The 20,480-nt window shown below is 54.7% G+C and overlaps 1 protein-coding gene across 2 annotated transcripts in view; it reads right to left on the bottom strand.

Annotated features, from left to right (window-relative positions):
• Nucleotides 1–510: 510 nt before the first annotated feature.
• The window catches only part of GALNT14 (polypeptide N-acetylgalactosaminyltransferase 14), a 212,323-nt gene continuing 192,353 nt past the window's right edge, over nucleotides 511–20,480 (bottom strand). Inside the window, exons 10-16 of one of the 2 annotated variants that reach the window (XR_004287987.1) lie at nucleotides 18,848–18,974; nucleotides 16,754–16,846; nucleotides 13,139–13,222; nucleotides 12,560–12,704; nucleotides 3,949–4,068; nucleotides 2,806–3,290; nucleotides 511–521 (exon numbers count right to left, since the gene is read on the bottom strand). Coding sequence is in view for 1 of the 2 variants with exons in the window: in XM_032353052.1 (XP_032208943.1) it covers nucleotides 3,132–3,290; nucleotides 3,949–4,068; nucleotides 12,560–12,704; nucleotides 13,139–13,222; nucleotides 16,754–16,846; nucleotides 18,848–18,974 (728 nt within the window). In the remaining variant the exon portion in view is untranslated. Of the gene's footprint in view, nucleotides 522–2,713; nucleotides 3,291–3,948; nucleotides 4,069–12,559; nucleotides 12,705–13,138; nucleotides 13,223–16,753; nucleotides 16,847–18,847; nucleotides 18,975–20,480 lie in introns of those variants that run through there. The other variant, XM_032353052.1, reaches the window with a different exon arrangement.

Genomic DNA, 20,480 nt, shown 5'->3' with positions numbered 1-20,480 from the left:
TTTGGCACCAAATTCAATGATCAAGTTGACTGAGGGCTCTGTTCAGCATCCACTGAAAGACTTGACCACCACGCAAAGCTTGGCCACACCCAGTCAGTTATGCAACTGCAGGCCACGATGTTTTAGAGCAGGTCACTGTCCCATGAGGGCCTCGTCAGCATTGTCTTGTGCTGGGGAAGGTTTGTAACTACTGCTATTTCTGCTTTCAAATTGTAAATTACTCTTGCTTTGGCTGCATCACCAACAGCTGAGTGAACGGGTAACTCTACGTGGTTGTCAGGATTCCTGTTTGTCTCATCAGAGTTGTCACCCCTACAACTGGCTACAGGAGCCTTAAGACACAAGCCCTATAGCTCACATGTGAACCGTCCATGTCTCCATTAGTGGCTTATTGTCCACATGCTTCATTATTATCCCAAGGCCTTTCACTAGTAAGAGGGAGGTCAGTAGGATGGCTGAAGTCAAAGGCATTGCTGAGGGCTAGCTCATTGGCCACATCAAAGCAGCCCAGATAAAAAATGCTTGTCTTCCTGGGATGTTTCCCCATTTCCTTGGGTGTTCAAGAAGGGATTTAGAGCCTCCTACACTCTGTAACTTTTTAGGGGTAGTAAAATGTGAGTAAAGTTACTTCATCTTGGGCAAGGTAGAGTTTTTCCAATCATCCATTTAGGAAAGCTTTCACTGAGAGTTTAATGTGCCCAGCCCAGTGGTGGAAGTAAGGCAAGCAACAGCCTTGCTGCCACCAGGGAACTCAAGGACAGGCAGATACACAGACGGAGACCAAGAATGGGCGAGGGCATTGGGTCCTTGGGTTCTCTTAGTGTGGTGCCTGTTTCCCCTACTCAGGGGAGGGGTGCAGTTGAACCTATCTGGACTTTTCCTTCTTCTCTGCAAGGCCAGTTTAAACCCTGTAGACATAGCTCAAGGAACCATCCAACCTCTTCTTCAATAGATGTCTTTGTCTATCTCATGGCCTCCTCTCCTTTCTGTAGCGGGGAATGTAATAACCCCACAAAAGAGCCAAATCATAACTAAAGAAGGTCATAGGAAGACTGTATACACAAATACAACCTGTAGAGAAGATTCTGGGTGTGCACACTCGGCCTGTGACTTCCTACCCTGTAGCAGTCCTCAGTAATGATGAGCTTGAACAAGGCCCTCACTGAAGGCTTTCTGGATGGAGAGGAGACAGACACCTGTGTAGGGCCTAGTAGTTACTGTGACAACCAGTATCCAAAATGGGTCCCAATGATTCCCCCTTCTGGCATCAGCTCTCTTGTGTAATTCCCTCCCCTTAAGTGTGGATCGAGTCTAGTGGTTTGCTTGTATCTCATAGAAGGTGGTAAAAGCGATGGACAGACTATTGTGAGATTAGGTTCTAGAAGACAGTAACTTGCATCTTGCTGGTATCCTCATCTCCTGCTCCTGGGCTTGCTTGCTCCGGTCAACTGCGTGGTTAGGTTGGAGAGGCCTTTATAGCAAGGGACTGAGGGCGGCTTCTGGTCAGCAGGCCGTGCAAACCAAATGCTGCCAACAAGTACGGAGTAAGCCTGGGACAGAGCCTCCTGGTTGAACCTTGAGATGACAAGGGCCTCTGACAACACCTTGACTGCAGTCTTTTCAGTCTCTCTGAAGCAGGGGACCCCACGAAGCTGTGCCTAGATTCTTGGCCCATTGAAACTGCTTGATAACAAATGTGTGTCATTTTAAGTTGCTGTTTTGGGGGGGGTCATTTGTCACTCAGCAGTAGATAACTAAGACCATTCCCAAAGAGCTTGTGGCAAATGAACCTCGGCAGAGAATGTAGGGGCTTATTTGGGGAGTTTTTCAATAATATGGATTGGTTCTTTTCTCTTTAAAGATTTTTATTTATTTATTTGAGAGAGAAAGAATGAGCACGGGCTGGGGGAGGGGCGGAGGGAGAAGCAGGCTCCCGGCTGAGTGGGAAGCCAGATGTGGGGCTCAATCCTAGGACCCTGAGATCATGACCTGAGCTGAAGGCAGAGGCTTAACCCACTGAGCCACCCAGGTGCCCCTGGGTGGGTTCTTTTCTTAAACCCTAGCTAATAAGAGTGGGCAAACACAGTACCCAATTCCCAGGACACAGTGGGGATTTATTAGAATAAGAAACACCCGGCTAGTGGCCACAGACTATAAAACCACGAGGGCCCAGGGAGACATTTAGGGCAGTGGTTCCAACCGGGGAGCGGAGCGGGGCATCAGAATCAGCTGAGGAGGGGCGCCTGGGTGGCTCAGTGCGTTAAGTCTCTGCCTTCGGCTCTCGTCGTGATCTCGGGGTCCTGGGATAGAACCCTGCATCTGGCTCTCTGCTCAGCGGGGAGCCTGCTTCCCCCCTTCCTCTCCTGCCTCTCTGCCTACTTGTGATCTCTCTCTCTGTCAAATAAATAAATAAAATCTTAAAAAAAAAAACTATTAAAAAAAAAAAAAAGAATCAGCGGAGGAGTCTGGACCCCACTGGAATCTCCTGAAGCAGGAGCCTGGAGCCCTGAACAGACACGATTTCTCCAGGTGAGAGACTGTAATCCTGGGTAAGAACCACGGATCTGCTCCTATTCCCCAATGTGACGTATTGGGAGATGGAGGGTCAGAGAAGTTGTGTGTCTTTTTAAGGTCACAAGGCCTGTCATGGCAGCCAGCGTCCCCTCTGAATGGAGAACTCAGCTCAGCGCGGTGCTAACACTAGTGGAAACAAAGAGATGCACAGAGAAAACTTCTAAGGTTCCTTTATTTGTTTTGAAAACAACCTCTATTCTTTCTCTCTCAATTTAGTCCTGGCCTCGTGACCTTTTCTCCTTGGCCTCCTCTGTCGGAAAGGGAACAACGTAACACTCCCCGTGTGAGCTCTCTCCCCAGATCTCAGGCAGGAGCCGACCAGGCCAGGACTGGAACAGAACAGCATGGAGAACACGGGTGTCTGTCTCTGAGCCCCACTTGGCTTGCAATCCCTTCCTCCATCCTCCCTGAGACATCTGCTCCTGCCCGGGGGCTCTGCCTCCACCTCCCCGTTGAGAGCATCTACGGAAGCTGTGGGCTGCTTGTAGCCTGATTTCCAGTCTGCCTGGCATCCGGGGAAACGGCACCCACAGCTCCACTGGTTCCGGCTCGGGTCCTCAAGAGCTCACCAGGTCCCAGTGCTGGCTCATAAGTGATGACTCGCACGGGTTGACCACGACTTCCCTGCTATTCTCAGAGCCATCACCAAACATGTCCGTGTCTAGGCAGAGATGGGACGCTATGTGTTCGATGCGGGAGCCCGTCTTGGTCCATTGCTGAGAAGATGGAGAGGAGAGAGCATGAACCAGGATTCTCTGGCTAAGGGCCCAGGTTCTACCCATGATGTCAGGAGTTCCAGAACAATCAGGCATGTTTACGGCACATGGCTAGGGTCGCCCAGAGACTTGACTTTCACAGTCTCGTGGAGGAATAAAATTGCAACGAATTGCTTTTCCAGGCATTATTGTTGTTTTTTGGTTTGTTTTTTTGTTTTTGGATAAAAAAGTAAAAGCAAAATCAATATGTCTGGTAGGAAAACTCATTAGAAGTTAATAACTTTCCAAGCAATAGGCCAGAGAACAAGAAGCACGTGAGTCATGGGAACAACCAAAGAAACGATGTGCGGCCTGTGGTCCTGAAGGCTTTGTCCCTATGCCTTCCTGCTCAGGGAGGCCAGGTTGGTGTCGGCACTGGACAGGCAAGTATGAGGTACACATGCCCACTGGGGCCCAGCCAGGTCCACAGGCATCCAGGGCCAAGCTGACTGCTGCTGCAGGTGCACCTGCCCTCGCCCCCTAACCAGAAGGGCCCCTTTCTGATCAGCCCCTCCACCTCTAGAGTTTCTCCCTGGTCTTGCACATGAGACCTGGACCTACACAGGACTGCCTGTCACTGAAGGCGACCACGCCCCGAGGGCACCCGCCGAGCTCTCACCTGCTTGTCATCTCCGTTCTTGCAGAGGACAAGAACCACCGGGGCGCCTGGGAACACGGTGATGACGGACAGGCACAGCTCCTCCTGGAGGATCTGCTGCGTATACGTGAAGGCCCATATCTGGAGGGGAAGAGGCCAGAAGGTTCATATTAGGATCCTTGGAAGCCTCGTGAGACACATCTGGGACTATGTGAGAATTAGAGTAAAAAGCACTGGAGGTCCCAGCAGGAAGAGACTGTCAACAAGGTCGCCTTGGAAAATGGGACCCACTAGCCAGAAACTCCCAGATCATGTCCCCATTGAAGTCTCCATCCCTACACCTGGGAAGGGGACCGGCCTGGGCACACAGGCCACCTCTGGGGGCTGCTGAACAATTCTGGGCTTGAGGCGGGGAAGCCTGAACAATGCTCCAGCCCAGCCGTGGGGTCTCTAGTTTCTCTGTTTGGATGTGTGTCTATTGCCCACCCTTGACAGTGTAAGCAGCTGCCCGGCAGGCCACCCCCAGCTGTCTTTAGAATGTCCCTTCCTTGAAAAGGAGTCTAATCAGTGGCTTGAGAACAGGAGTGTTATCGTAGGAGGCAGGTGTGAGGAGGGAGGTAAGAGGGAGTGTGCCGAGGGAGGGAGTGGAGGAAGGGCAGAGGGCGAGCAGGTCACGGGGCAGAACATGATCCCCGCAGAGGCGTGCACTCCAGCTCTCCAGGAGAACAGAACATTGGGCCCCAGAGCCCCTGCAGGGAGGGAAGCTGAGAAAGTCCATGGACAAGGAGTGTGGGGAGAGGAAAGGGGCATTTCCTCTGAGGGTCATTACAAAGAATGTTTCTCGGTTATTCCATGCAGTGCCAGAAATCAGAGAGCGACAAGCTGCTAAGGCTCCCAAAGTATTTTGAGTGCTTAGGTCAGAAGGACAAAAATGGAAGCCTCCATAAGATCTCTCCCAGGATGTGAAGTAGGAGCCTTACCATGGGGCAAAGAAGATGACCAGTGAATTAGATACCCTGGGGAGAGCTGTAGAGAGGACCCGTCAAGTGCCGGGAACCTTCTCCACTCCACGCCTGATGCCCAGCTGACCCTCCGCCCCTGGACCCGGCCGCTGGTCAGCTGCTTCTCCTTGGCCCGAGAATGAAAAAAGGGTCCCTTAGCTGGGGCCCTTGCTCTTATGGGCCATGTGTCCCGTAAGCTGACTGTTGTCACGTGCTCCTCATTCTGCACATTCTCTAGCTCACGGCAGCCTCCCCCTCCGGCCCCCGCACCCCTCCTGACTTCCGCCATCTGGTGACATCTTCGATGTCTTTCTGTGCCCTGGCCTGTCCCCCTCCTTGCCCCCAGGCTTGCATCCTTCTGCTGCCTCACCGGACCATCTGGATGCAGAACCCTGCCTCTCCTGATCTGGGACCTTCTCTGTCCCTGACACCTGGATGGTACCACCACCCTAGGGGGAGCCAATGTCCTGCACGTGTATTCTCATGTCCCTTTTCAAACTGCCAGCGTTGGGAGAAGACCTAGACCAGAAGGCACTCCCTGGGGGATGGGGGGATGGAAATACAGATGGATAAAATACTGGCTGTGAGCTGAGAATTCCTGAAGCCTAGAGATGGCTACAGGCTACTCTACCATCTAGTTCTAGATCTACATCTATTTAAATTTTTTAATACTAAATGTAATGAAATGTACTCCTTGGGACGTATCAGGAAGTTCTCCTCTGGACTTGAACATCACCACGCTATACATGACATTTCCGTCCCTCCGGGATTAGCTGGAAGGGAAAGGCGTCTGTGTGCACAGAGGTGACGCAGTACTCACGAGCTTGTTACCGACGGCCAGCATTTCCTGAGCACTGGCTATGTCTAGGCGCTGTCCTGAGGGCTTAGCACAGATGACTTTAATCTTCCTAAGAATCCTGTCCTTCATAAGAATCCCAAATAGGTATTATTATTATCGTTCCCATTCTGCATGATGAGAGGCTCACAGAAATTATCCTCTCTGACCGACTCTCTCTGGCTCCTTTGCTGTTGCTGCCCCGAGAGTCCCAGCTCCTTCTATCCCAGTGTAATCACAGGTAATGCCTGTCCCCGAGCTCCCTCTTCTGGGTTGTAAACAAGACACTATAGATCACCTCCACCTCCACAGCAGAGAACCAGCCAGTTCCCACTGGCAGCCCCACGAGACCGGAAACAAAGGTCACACCCTGTGTGGGGGATGAGGGAGGGGGCAGCCAAGAGAGCAGGCCCCTCCCCGACATGGATGGGCACGGGGCAAGAGTAGGAATGGAGGCCCACATTCTCAGACTCCGCATCAGAGGGGCACACACAGCTGGCTTCCCGGGCCTGCTCCCCTCTTCTCCCCATCCTGGCTCCACGCCCCATCATCAGCTCCCCTATATGCTTACCCACGCTCGCTTGGCCACTCCCCTTTAAAAGCCCCCTTTGGGCCTAAGTGTGTGCTAGGGGCACACTGTGCCCTCCGGCGATCCATGTAGGGCCTGGTATCAGGCTCGGGCCATCTGGATGGGGGATTCTGGGGCTCTGGTCTTTAGGAGTGTGATCTAGAAGGTGGGAGCTGGTCTTGGGTATGGGTCCAGAGAATTCTGTACAGGAAGGGGTGAGAGAGGCCTGAAGCCCAGGCCCAAGTCCAAGGGCAGGTCTGCCAGGGAGCCAGCCGCTGCCCGGGCCCACCATATACAACCAGCCTCAGCTTTAGATTGCTGCCGTTGTCGAGAAATGAGCCTAAACAGTCAGAGATGTGGCAAGAAGGTAAGGTCCGTCTCTCTGACCCATTACCCCCCACACAGCTGCTGTGAGCCATGAATTAGCATTTGAAAAATAAATCCTGTAATTATTTTGATTACTACAATACACGGACTCTGTATTTTTTTACGTTAAAGGCATAAATTAAACATAAACACTTGAAATATACCACAACTTCTGAAAATCTCATCTTGGCATTTCTTCTTCTATAAAAACCCAGGGGCTTTAAACACTGGACGTGTGGGGGTGCTGTGACGGTGGGAGGGGAGTGGTCCTTCTTTTGACATCTGAGACGCGCCGTCCACTAATGCCTTTCGGGAAGGAGCGCAGATGGTACCCGGCTGGGGCTGGGCTTGGAAGAAATCACCTTAAGATCCCCAGGGGGAGGAGGCGCACAAGCAGAGAGGGGGGATGGAAGCCTTTACACCAAGTGGACTTTCCATTAGCTGGTGCTTTACTGGCAGTGAACTAATTCAGCCTCACAATTTCTCAGAGGAACACAGCTCTCCGGCCACATCTGCAAGACAGGAGCGAGGGAAGCAGAACACAGAAGCAGGTGGGGCAGGGAGCGACGAGAGGTTCCCCGATTCCCACTCTGCAGCCTGTCAGGCTTCCAGAACGGCCTGTGATGAATGGGTTTATTAAATGAATCCCAGAGTCAGAAATGGATTCAGGAAGGTAGCAGGGGCTGCTCAGGCTGGCCTGGCAGGGATCAGTGTACATTGGGCCATGGGCTGACGGTTTCATTAGGGGGGTCTGGCCAAGTCACAGCCCTCATCGGCCCACAGCGCACAGACACGGCCCTACCCACGGGAGGTAACCTAGAGGCGGCGTGGGCAGCCTCACCCTCTCACAGACAGGCCAGTAAGGGGCTGAGGAGAAGGTTCACTCCTAGTCCTCTAGCTCCTTTGCCCCTGCCCTGGAAGAGGGGAGCCAACGATGGGGTGCAGTGGTCCAGGCTGGACAGGCTAATGGCCTTCTGTGCTTAGTGGGAGACTCTGGAGGACGGCCCCTGCGTGTAGAGGAGGGAGCGGCCTGGCAGGTGGGGGCAGGAGACTCCTCTCTGGGCAATACCAGCCAGATGTAGCCTTGAGGGCTGGGATGAAGCAGGCTGCAGCACCCCGCCTGGCAACCAGCACCCAGCCGGGGGCAGCAGCTCTCGACTGGGCTGATCTCGCTTCTGTTTTCTATCCAACCATCCGTCCACCCACCATGTGCCAATGTTTGGAGGCCTTTTTTTGATTTGGAGGCATGATTTTCTGATAACTATGACTAGGGGGAGGGTTGTGCTACTGGTACCCAGTGGGTGGGGGCAGAGATGCTGGCAAACCCCTACAGTGCACAGACAGTCCCCACAACACAGAATTATGTGGTATCAATGCCAACAGCGCTGGGGTTGAAACACCATTGCCTCGTGGGAAGGGCCTGGTCCCTGGAAGCAGAAGGCCCGCCATTCCTCCTGTCTGACCCAGGGAGGGCGGGTCCGCCTCTCTCAGCCTTGCTTACCGCATCTGTGAGACGGCGGGGCCAACAGGACAGGGCTCGGAGGGCCGTGGGATAGATAACTAACCCAGATGAGGCCTGTGGAACCCGCAGGCCAGTGGCGGGCTCCGGCGCAGTCTCTGGGGACAGTGCTTTGGTGACACGTGGGAGGAGCCGGGGTTAGGTGAGGGGGCAAGCATTCACACGTGGGGAGAAGGCAGGGGCTGTGTTTTCATGAACACATAAACCTGAGTCAGTTACTAATGGTGGTAAGCTCCCCGTCCACACGCTCTTCTGTGTGGGGAACTACACCCGACGGAGAAAAGACCCCAAATGCCAAGCAACACTGCTGGGTGTGCTGTGGTTAGATGGGCAAACCCGCTCATTTTTGAGGGCCTCTGGTTCTAGATGCTTCACATTCACAGTGATCCTGGGAGGCGAGTACGACTTCATGGAAGGGAAGAGAGAGCGGGGCTCAGTCTAGGCAATGCCAGGAGCAGACCACAGGGTTGACTATGAACACGGCCCTCTCGGTGAGATTGAACCTGAGCCTAGAGCCTCTGGGGCCACCACTGGCCTTGAAGAGCTTAGGTCACACTGACGGCCACACACACCCCCTTCTTCAGACACGGTGTCTGGAACGTAAAGTGGCTACGCTTTAGTTCAGCCAGCCTCTTGGTGCAACCGGTTCCCAAAGGTCCATGCAAACACACCGACTGGGGACAGTGTCAGCTGCACAGACACAGACTGCTGCCTCTCCCTGCTGACCAGCAGCAGCAGCGTGACCCAGCGGGCTCAGAGACATGCTTCCTGCTTTTGACTGGGACCTTTCCTGGACTCGCTGTTGGGGTCTTTTATTTCTGGTTCATCCTATCCCTTCGCCCCAAGCTGTCAGGTACACTTTATATGCGTATGATTAAAACCCCACACCCAGTACATCTGATGCTGGGTCCTCTGCCGAGCTGGAGAGTGGCTGCTGGGGCTGGAGAAGGAGGCCCACCTTCTCTTGCCCACCCGAATGTCCAGCTGCCCATGTGCATCCTTCCCAAGCCAGGAGCCCAAACTGCCCGGAATGCAGGTAGATGAACACACTGCGAAGTTTTTCCGTTTTTCTCCCTGTCTTTAAATTGGGGATAGCAGTGAGATTGGCGCACCTGTCTTCCTTCCATCTTTCACACACATATTCCTCCAGAGAATCCCATAAAGTTAAGGGGAAACTCGTTAACCTGGAGGCTTCTTGGGCTCAGCAGGTTTGCAAACTGATGATGTATTTCTCTTGTACTCCACCCAAGGCATGAGCCTGCCGATGTCTTCTGTACACACCAAGGTGAAACATTTTGTTCCCGAGGTTGACAAGCCGGCCAAGAAAGAGAAGTAAGACAGGGGTAGGGATGGATCGGCGGGGGGTGGGGCAGGGGCGTGAACCTGCATCCGAGGCCGAGGTCTGACTGTCTCATTTCAGCAATGAGGACACCGACGTGCCGGCGGGGGACACACCCCTGAGAGCACGTAGCCAGCAAGAAGCACAATTCTGAGCTCTTGGCTTGAACCCCATGATTTTCTTTTACTCCAGATATCTCGGAACCCCAGAATCCTCCACCCAAATGGCCTGAACCGGATTGCAGGATCCGGGTAGATCTTACCCTGCATCAGTCCTCCCAAAGGCAGACTGAGTCCCTACTACACACAGCTGAGCCCAAAGGGGCGAGACCCGCTCTGGACAGGCCAAGAGGCTGTGCAAGAGGAGAAATGAAATGTAGGAGGGGCCGAGAAGGCAGAGCAGGGTCAGAGAGAGAGAGAGAGAGCTCCTGGAGCCCGACCGCGGTGGCAGAAAGGATTGGTGAGCACAAAGACGGGACTGTCTTTCTTATGCCGGAAGGAGGGAAGCTACTGAAAGGCCGAGAAAAGTAGACAGGTCAGCCCTACAAGGGTGTAGGGCTCACACGCATGTGTAAACGCACATGCACACACATGTACACGCGGGGATTATTCTAGCAGAAATAGGTATGTAGATTCCTATCTGTCTAAAGAGGGTTTACACTTTCAGAAAACCTGGACGTGCATCCCAGCCCCGCGGGTTGGCCATGGGCCGCTTTAGAAGGGCTGAGTCTAATCCAGCCCAGGCCCTCCCTGTCCCCCGACACGCAGCCAGGGGCCAGGAGCACCGCGGGCCCTCACTGTCCTCTGTGCAAACGGGTGGAACATCGATCTCAGTCTTCTTCCGTTTTCCCAGAATTTACACTCCTGCTGCGCAAACCCAACTGTTCTCTCCAAAGCGAGAAGGAGTGATGGCTTGGCCCTAGCATCTAGAAAGGACTCTTGGCTCACTCAAAGACTGTTACTAGGATCACCCTTAGCTTCCCACGGATGACTGCTTTTCCTCCCCTTTCTCGTGCCATTGGAAGGTCAGGTGCGATGGGTACTATGACTCTCCACTTAAGTAAAGGCCTGGCATCTTTTGGAGACTGGAGAGCCCCTCCCCGAGAGACCCAGATTTAACTACGGCTCCCCTCCTTCTACTTCCTTGTGCAGCCAAAGGCATTAAGTACCAGGAAAGCCACTGCTTTGCTGAAGGCAGGTCGAGCAAGCTTCCATCTCAGGGATCTGGGGGCAGGGAGTGACAACATTCTGGCCGTTGGGATCCCCTATGAACAGCGCCCACACACGGCTTCAGAAGATAGGGACATGCCTCAGCTCTTCACAACAATTTACAAAATGCCACCTGAGTAAACAGTGCCGTTCCCAGCCTGTGGCCATCCCTAAAGCCAGACCGAGACCTCCGCTGGCTTCCCCTTTTCCTGTCCAGCTCAGGCAGCCCCTCCCAAGTCCTGCTGGAGCAGAGAGACGGGTCTGGGAAAAGTCACTGCGAGTGGGAGGCCAGGGTTGCGTGGCCTTGAACGCCAGGGGGTGTGTTTCTGAAGGAGGCCACGGGGGCCCCTGGAGCCTGTATTGAGGCGGAGAACAATGGTCTGATGGTGATGTGTCGGCGGGGGGGAACGAGGGGCAGCGACTAGAGGCTGGGGTTTGAACCTAACACGGTCGTTCCCAATCCGGGTGGTTTTTGTTTTTGTTTTTGTTTAAGATTTTATTTATTTATTTGACAGAAAGAGAGATAGTGAGAGCAGGAACATAAGCAGGGGGAGTGGGAGAGGGAGAAGCAGGCTTCCCACTGAGCAGGGAGCCCGATGTGGGGCTCGATCCCAGGATCCCAGGAACATGACTAGAGCCCAAGGCAGACACTTAACGACTGAGCCACCCAGCCCCCCCCCCCCAAATCTGGGTGGTTTTATTGGCCCTGGGGTGTCTGGTGTAGCCTGGAGACAGCTTGCTAGTCAGGGCTGGCATATGTGAGGTGTTCCTGGGGGGCAGAGGCCAGGGATGCTGCTAGGTGGGCCTTAGAACAGGGACAGCTTCCCACACAAAGAACCATCGGGCCCAAAACATCACCAATGCCACTGCTAAGGAAAGCCGACTAGGAGAAAACGGAGCCAGGGCAGACAGTGGGGATTGGAGCCGTGGAGCTCGGGCGAAGATAGTCACATGGAGAGGAGTGGGACAGGGAGGTGGCTGTGGGGCCAGGCTGCTGCTCGGAGCCGTCCATCTACTAGAACCACAGACGATGCTGTGGTGGCCATGGGCTCGCGCCGGCCACCCAACCCAGCCCAGGCCTTCACGCGTGCTCTCCTTCCTGGGCTGCTCCGTCTCCCCCTCCTCACAGAGCCCATTTCTACTCCTTTCTCAGGCTGCAGCTCATTATCAAGTCCTCCAGGAAGACGTCCCTGACTCTTGTGCATATGGCAAAGACCGTCTCTCACTGCTTCTAGAGCAGCCTGGACTGATCTCCATCCAGGACAGAGTTTAACAGAACAGCTGCTTACTTGCTTGTTCCTGCGTTCAATCCCCCAAGGGCCCACAGAGACCTGCGACCTAGCCACTCATCTCCGTGTCTTCCCAGTTAGCAGAGAACAGAGATGGTTATGGAGTGAATGGATCAGTTTGTGGAGGGATAAAAACTAGGATTTGTGCATCCATGAAACAGAGAGGGCGGGGCCAAAGCTGGAAGCTTGGATGAAATCTCCAAGACACCGTTTCCAGAGAAAAGAATAGTGACCTAAGAACCTTCGTGAGCACTCACCACGAACCCATCAAAGTGGGGCGGGGGAGCCAGCAAAGAAAAGAGAGAGAAAAGAGGACTGCAGGAGAATCTCTGTCCTTCAGAGAAACTCGACACCTCTGGAAACCCAGTGGAGTGAGCGGGTCCCAGAGTGAGGGGAAGTCGTACTTCTACCCTGTGGCTAGGCTCTGGGTATAACCGGACACCTGATGTCATATAAAAGCAGGTGGCAGTCCCGCACACATCCTGGCCCCCCTCGCCTGTTACGTACCTGGGATTTTACATCCTCGCCTTTGTTCTTGACACAGGGGCTTAACCTGAGCTTGTAGGTCTCCGTGTTTTTCTGCCTTTGAGACTCTAGGCACTTCTGCCTCTGTCGGATGCTGCCCTTCTGGATGGAGGAATCACTGGGGATTCTGGAGGAAAGCCACAGAGACGTGAGAACCAAGTGCCCTTTGGCTGAGTGACACTAGCCACTGGAGAGGTAGAGGCAGGGTTCTGAGGATGTCAGGGGCATTTCGCCCAGGATGGCGGCTGCCTCTGGGCACAAGGCAGTGAGGAGAGACCCAGGAGCCACCACGGCAGATGGAGCCTGGCGCGGAGACAGTGCTAGCCTCAGGTCGCACCCAGCAGCTCAAATCCCAGCAGCTGCAAAATGCTGCTAACCTCCAGCCCTTAAACTACTGATGAACTTAACTCCTCTTCTGATTTCAGGAATAAGGGGAGCCAACTGGTCTCCTCAGACCTCCCTATACTTAACACCCTGTATCCAGCTGGACACGGGATGTCCCTTGTCCAGACCCAGTCAGCTGAGGGTCTCTCCTGACAAGTCAGAAGGCAGGGCGGGTACCTGAGTTCCGGATAGACGTTCTCCAGGTACCACTTGAAGCTCTGGCACTGAAGATTCTTCCTCAGGTCCAGTCTGCTCTCAATGCTGGCAGGACGCGGGGTGGGGGAGACACAGAGAGACAGGTCAGAGGCAGGAATGAGGCTGAGAGACAAATGCACATGCTGTGCCCAGCATGTCTCTCCCGAGGGTGATGGAGAAACTCACCCAGGGAGAGTTCCAGAGCTCCAGGCAGAGCTCCAGAAGACCACAGCAGGAGCTCACAATGGTGTGGTACCGACACGGAGGGTTTGTGCTTTCATTCAAAAACAGAATTCAGGGATGTTTTACTTTTTTTTCAAAACAAGGCTAGGAGAACATGTAGTATGTCTGTCACTGATTCACCACTGGGGCCCTGAATCTACTTACCCACAAATCTCTCTTTGGCTTCTGCAGCCAAAGAATACCACTCCTGCCCACCCCACCCTCAAAGAATCAGCTTCTGTGGCTGGTTCTGGGGCCCAGTCACACCTTTACTCATCAGATATTTATTGAGCACCTACTGTGTGCCAGGCATTGTGCTCAACGGTGGGCTTCTGAACAACAGAGAAGACTGTTGCGCGAGGCTGAGTTGCATGCACTCACGAACGTGTGTATGTTCTGGGCTTAAGCAAAGCATGACGTGGGGACATCTGAACTTTAAGAGCATCTCACCGGGGGGGGGGGGGGGCGCGATTGGGTCTGGCAGGGCAAGGCTGGAGACAGGGAGAGCTGTGGGAGGGGGCTGCGGACAGCCAGCTGCTGGTCGTGCTCTCAGGCAGGGAAGTTGGGGGCGGAATGGAGAGAAGGGACAGGTCAAGTCCCTCCATTTAACCCCGCCACCACCTTCCTTACCACATTTGCACCTTGTGCTTCCTGGGTGAGCCCACAGGACCGGCCCTGCTCGGCCAGCCTCACCTCTTCCAGCCCACACTGGGCTTCTTAGCGCTAACCACCTTTCCTCACCAGACTCAAAGCAACATGAGCCAAAGAATGATGTCAGTTTTTTTTCTTTAGAGTTAAATGTTCAGTGTTTAGCAAAAAACCTTGGCGCTGCGTGCATGAAGGAGGCCGCAGCACCAGGGCTCAGGGGCTGTTTGACCCGGGCAGGTGGGGGAGGGAAGCGTCAAGGTCGACACCCAGACCTGTGACTTGGGCCAGAAGACACAAGGAAGAGTGTTCCTGGAGTTGGGGGAGACAGGCTGGGGAGCATGTTTCGAAGCACCGTGGCTGTTCCCTTTAGGATTGGAGCTGGAGCAGCTTGGGAGTTGTCCAAGTGGAGATGTCCAGTTTGCAGTGGGATGGAAAGGGCTACGGCTCAGAATGAGAGGCCCAGGTCAGGGACAGAGACCCAAGAGTCAGCAGTACAGAAGCGGTGGTGAACGCCAGGGGGAATGCGCAGTACAGAGACGGCGATGACGTACCCTCGGGGAGGACCACAAACATGGCAGGAGAAAGAAAAGTGAGGCCGCAACAGGACCAGGCAGGCGGAGACTGTAGGCACGGTCATCGTGGTCGGGAAGGGGCTCTCAGGGACAGGGGAGGTCTCCAAGCACACTCAGGAGAGGTGGGGCATGATCTCCCCGAAGTGCACACTTTCTTTTCTTCCCTCCTATTTCTTTTTAAATCATTTAAGTTTTAAGATGTGAGACCCTGAATCAGTTTAAATGCTGATGGGGACTGTGCATTAGCAAAGACAGATCAGGGATGAGGCAGCAGAAGGCAGGGTCTCCTAGAACACTGGTGTCTGCACCGGCTGCATATCAGAGTCCTGGGGAGTGCGGGCAGGGGGCTGCCTTTCAACAATTCTCCAGCCCAGGCTGTACCCCAGACCCGAGCAGTTCTCTGGGAGCAGCACCCATAGCTTCTGAAGCCCCCTGGGTGACTGCAGGGTGCAGGCTAGTTTGGGAAGCACCGGCCTGGCCTGGAGCTCTGCTCTGTCCGGACAGGCCCTCAGACCCCCAGCAGGACGCTCCTGGGAACTTCCTGGAAATGCCACCCTAGGGGATCAACAACCACATTTTAACAAAAGCCACGGGAGATTTGTGTGTATTAAAGTTTAAGAAGCCCTGAGCCAGGAGGCGGGAGAGGAGGAATCCAGGCAGAGGGAGCTGGACTAGTGTTGATTTAGGAAGGAATGCAGATGAAGGGCGGCCGTTACAAGTGGAGGGCGGGTCTCACACGGCAGGGGGCACACCTGTCTCAGGAGATGGAAGAAGAGTGCGGCAGAGAGAGCAAAGTTTCCGGGTCGGTTTGTCTTGGGAAGTCAATGCCGTCTCTCTCAGCTGTGAAACAGATGTCACCTGATGTGAGTGACAGGTGGACTTGGGGGGAGGGGTGGGGAGACAGGAGAGTTTTAAATGGGGACTGGGGACAATGATGGCCGGGAAAGGCAGCACAACTGACAAGTCTACTAAGGGCCTGCCTGAGCGTGATAGCCACGGTGTGTTAGCAGCACCGGCTGATACTTTCCAGAACCTTCAGCAGCCAGTGCAGGGAAGGGAGGAGGGAAAGGCACAAAGTCAGGTGCATCCAGGATTGAGAAAACTTTGCCTGAGGGGCTGACAGATGCACAACAGGGCCAAAGATCTGAGGATGATGTCTTTTAAGCCTCTCTCTAAGCGAGAGAGTCAAAACCAAGCAGGGGAGGGAGGGATGGAGAGAGGTGAGGAAAGGGAGACGCACAGCCGTGGTCAGTGGGCCGGGAGTTTGACGAGGACTCAGGACAAATGCCTTGTGAGGTTCTGAGCGATTGAACTGCAGGCGACAACACGGAGTTGTAATTTCAGAGACATAAGCCATTTTGGCCGAGTCTGATTTAATCCTCTGGAGCCGTGACAGGCTCCCCTACACGGTGTAGGGGGAGAAACCCATCCACTCCCCAGCCTTAGTCTGGTGGAGGGACATCGGCATGACAAAAAGCCACTGGTTGTCCCTCCAAATAATCAGATGCTAACATAGATGAAGTTTCCATTTTTCTCTCCTCAGTTCTGTGGTGGAGAATGCAACATATGGTTTTGGGGATCGGACAGGGGTGGTTAGAGCCTCATGCCCCCGGTTCAGTGATGTGGTCAGGGCATGTAGCTTAATCTTCAGAAAACTCAGTCTCCTGTCCTGTGAAATGGAGGCAACAAAACCCACTTCTCAGAGTCTGGGGAGCACTCCCAGGAGAGCCTTTGTGGCCTCGGCACAGAATTCTTTCCCTGTTCTCGTCTACCTGGATGAAGCCGGAGCACGACTCTTGGGGACACCTGTAGGATACTGCTCCACGGAGGAAGGAGGGTGCTTTGGCCTTGGGGAACTCAGAACCAGGAAGAGGAGCTCTGAGCTGGAGGGACTAAGTCCGTCCTGTCCCACACCCCACCTTTATGGAAAAAGAAACATCCCTCCATGGTGCAAGGCACACATCACCTCCTGGGGCAGTGGCCCATGTTGCCACTTGTTCTGCAAGAGCTGCTGAAATCCCTGCATCCCCAGGAGGGCAGGAACAAGAAGAGACGTGAAAGAGAGCGGCCCCTGCCTGGGCGACCAGATACATTGGCTGTCAGCAGCCAGCGCTCCTCCTGACCCCGGTGCAAAGCAGCCGGAAGGGACACTTACTTCCCAAAGGGCCTCTCCAGAGCGAACGGCCGGGCAGCGTAGTAGTACTGCTTGTACTCATCCATCCACACCTCAGCTGTCCGCTTGGTGTTCCTGGGGAGACAGGGGGTGTCCCAGAGGAGTATGTATGCACATGCAACAGCATCACCTAGCCGGGGGTCCCCACGATCCAGTAACAGCTCTCCTCCGCCGGGGCTCAGCCCGGTCACATCCCACCCAACCTCCCAAGGGGCCTTTACTCCAAGACACAGGACAAACTCTTCCTCAAAAGGTACACCTGAAAAACTGTGCCAGAAATGGAACTTTTGCGGCTCAAAAAGAAAAAGGAAGAGGGGGCTGGGAGAGGAGAGTCCACACACCACATACGCCCGTGTTGCCAGGAACCAGGAGGAGAGAGGCAGGGCCGGCGGTGGCCACCTCGCCTCCCTCTGCACACAGGCTCCCTCTCCAGGTGTCCCCCCTTTCTGCAGGGCAAAGGCTGGGGTCCCAGCTCTGGGCAGGACAGCCGATCACATACAGCGTCCGAGAGCAAGGTACATGTGTCAAGAACCAAGTAATTAACCCAACTGTCAGCTATCTGGCCAGCTCACTAGGCTTTTCCATCAGGTGTTTGCTCTGGGGCTGACCTCAAAGGTCACGGAAAACGAGAGAGACTGCCATGGAGGATGTGTGTCCCTACACAGCGAGCAGGGAGGCAGTGGTACCAGAAGAGCCCCAGGGCAAGAAAGAGGCCATCAGAAAACAGACACCAGGGGCAGTGGAGGAGCAGTCCCCGCTGGGGCCCCCATCCGTGACCCTGGGGCCTCATTCAACAGGGCATGCCCCTGCAGATTTCCGGTTCTGTCTGGAGCAGAGGTCTTCCGTGGAGGTCTATGGCAAACCTGTCCCAGCCAGTGGACCTGAAATGACAGTCACACCGGCAGCCTGCTCTTGGTGCAGGGAAGGCTGTTCCCAGCGCTTTGCTGACTCCTTGCCTGGGGCCTCACCATCAGCAAATTGTATGCCGCTTGACCCACTGGCTAGGGCCCAGACTCAAAGACAGAGAATGTTCTGGAGCCCAGGACTATCCCCATCATTCTTCTATACCAAGTGTCGCCTGCTCACGTTTTCCTCCTGGAAACCCAAGGCCCAAGGCAGCCCTGTCTTCAGTGCCCGCCGGATTTCTCACTGCCCCACCCTCGCCCAGAGGTTTCTGCAAAAGGTGTTGTTAACTTTCCCCCTGGTCAGCGCCATGCCGGCCCCAGGATGCTCATGTCAGGATGTAACCCACACCCGCCCATACATGTGAAAACCGAGGACAGAAGAACACAGATGAGGAAAATGACGCCCCAAATGAAGAAATGCTTAGCTCCCCCTCCCCCAAATGGACAAGACAGAAAAGAAAAAAGAGAAAAGAAGGATAAATGGGTAAGTGAAGCCGTCAGATGATGAACAACAAAGGGGATAAAGGGAAAATGTGAGAAGCTGGAGGAAAGAGGGACATACGCGAAATGTTCCCAAAACAGAGGCAAAGCCCGAAGGAGAAGGAATCACAGAAGCCGTATGAAGGGACAGAGCAGGAATGAGCAAGTGGACACCACGGGCGTACTGAGACCCCGGGATCTTCATCTCATCCCCTAGCAGGAGGTGCAGACACCCTAGGGAAGAAGCCAGGGCCAAGCATGTGAGCAGTAGCTGCTTGTGCTCTCCTGTTCTCAAATCCTTCCAATGACCTTTCCCTTGGTGACCCAGGCTGAAAGAGGGAGCTATAGATCTTCTGAAACTTGGAAGCAAAAATGGAATCTTCTCCCCCAAACCCAAACAACCCCAAACATCCAAAGCCCGACAGGACAGTGCTGCCCAGTGACTCGCAGGCCTCGGCAAGCTGCGGGGACGTCCGTGGTGGAGAAGAGCTTCAGACCGCCTCCTCCTGCTGCTGGGTGGGCCTTGCTTCCGACCTCCCTTGCTTAGGCAGAGTCCCAAGGAGCACGACTGTGGCTCCTGAGCGCCCAGAACACTCAGGCAACCTACCAACCTACCAGACAACTGGGGACAGCCACAACCCTTCACCAGGCTTTCTGCTGCCCCCACAGAACCCCTGGGACTCGCACTTACTTTATATACGTGTTGGCGTTTCCATCTGGGAAAACATACGGGTGTTTCTTGCGGAAGACATGGCCCACTCTGCTGCAGGGGACGATCTCGAGGCTGCCGCCGCACATCCACACTCTGAAGGAGATTTCTGCAAGATAGTCGTGCCCCCTCAGCACGGCTCTGTGCTCTCCGGAGGGGAGGGGACACAGGATGGCAGTATCGGGGGCACCAGGCCCAAGGAAGGGGTCAGGGCCTCCCGCCGCATCCAGCCTGGGACTAGGGGTCAAAAGCTGGCTCCAGAGTCAGACTGTGTGCTCTGCTGGCTGGGTGACCTCAGTTTTCCTTTCAGCAGCCGGGGCTGATGATAACTCAGAGCTGGAAGGGTGATGCACGTGAATATGGAAACACACAGGGACTGGCTTGGAGGAGCACATTCATGGGGGGCGAGGGCCGTATTTGGGGACCAGCCTGGTGCAGGGCCCTGCTACAGCCTTTGTGTGACCCAGACTGCTGCTTCTGGACACATGGAAGATGGATTAGACATGCTTAGATGACCCTGGCGGCTAAGAACCAGGACCAAGGAGGAAGAACTTTCCGTTTAAGAATATAGCAGACTTTCGCGACAGTCCAGACCCAGATAGAAGAGACTGTCATGGAGGTGGTGAGGTTCACACTCTGACCGGCCAGTAATACCCATGGGCAGGATTCTCAGCAAGCTCCTGGACGAGGCATCCAGGAGAGCAGCTCCCACCACCCGGACCACAATTCTGCCCCTCCGTAAGGATGCCTGAATTATAGCCTGCGGGGGGATGTCTTGGCAGTAGCCTAGAAAATGCTGGAAGCCGCTGAGCTGTTGCTGGGGTCGCCCCCCAGGGCGGGGATGTTGCACACATGCCCATTTCTTCCCGGTTGGCTGCTCCCGCCGCATCCAGCCTGGGACTGGGGGTCAAAAGCTGGCTCCAGAGTCAGACTGTGTGCTCTGCTGGCTGGGTGACCTCAGTTTCCCTTTCAGCAGCCGGGGCTGATAAGGAAGAAGTTTCCGTTCTTCTGGGAGCCAGGCAGCCAGGATTAGGCCGGGGTGTGCCTCTCTCCCCTGGGACCAAGGTCCTCAGCGGCTTGAGGCAGTGCCCCTGCCCCGGAAGAAGCAGTGGCAGACCAAGGTGGTGGAGGGGAATATCAGTGACTGCTCGGCAGTGTTGTGAGGGCTTTAACTTCTCTGCAGACAGTGCACCTCCTTACTGACTGCACCCCGTGCATCCCACAGGGTACGCCGCTGGTGGCAAACGTCAGTTCCCCACTTGGGAATTCCTGCCTGGTTTGTGCTTCTGCAGTCAAGCTCAAATAGGAGGGCAGGCTGGCTCAGGAGAAACCCATGCCCTGGGTGACTCCTCCTGCAGGTGTGGGGGAGGGGCACATGGAAGCAGGCTGGGGTCCAGGAGTAGGAAAGGAGGATGTGAGTATTCTAGTGCCTTCTTACCATATACATGCACGGCACCCTCCAGCTTCTTGGGCACCACCTCCCTGGGTTCCTTCACCTGGGTCCTCTCTCTCTCTTTCCACTTCCTGCTCTGTGTCTCCTTCCTGTCCAGCTCCCCAAGCAGGTGTCTGGACACAATGTCTTCATCGCGATCCTCACCGGCTCTCTCACTTACTT

This window comes from Mustela erminea, chromosome 7 (genome assembly GCF_009829155.1).
Source record: "Mustela erminea isolate mMusErm1 chromosome 7, mMusErm1.Pri, whole genome shotgun sequence".
Taxonomy (NCBI): domain Eukaryota; kingdom Metazoa; phylum Chordata; class Mammalia; order Carnivora; family Mustelidae; genus Mustela; species Mustela erminea.
The sequence above is the reverse complement of the archived record's forward strand: the minus strand, read 5'-3'. Positions and strand labels throughout refer to the sequence as shown.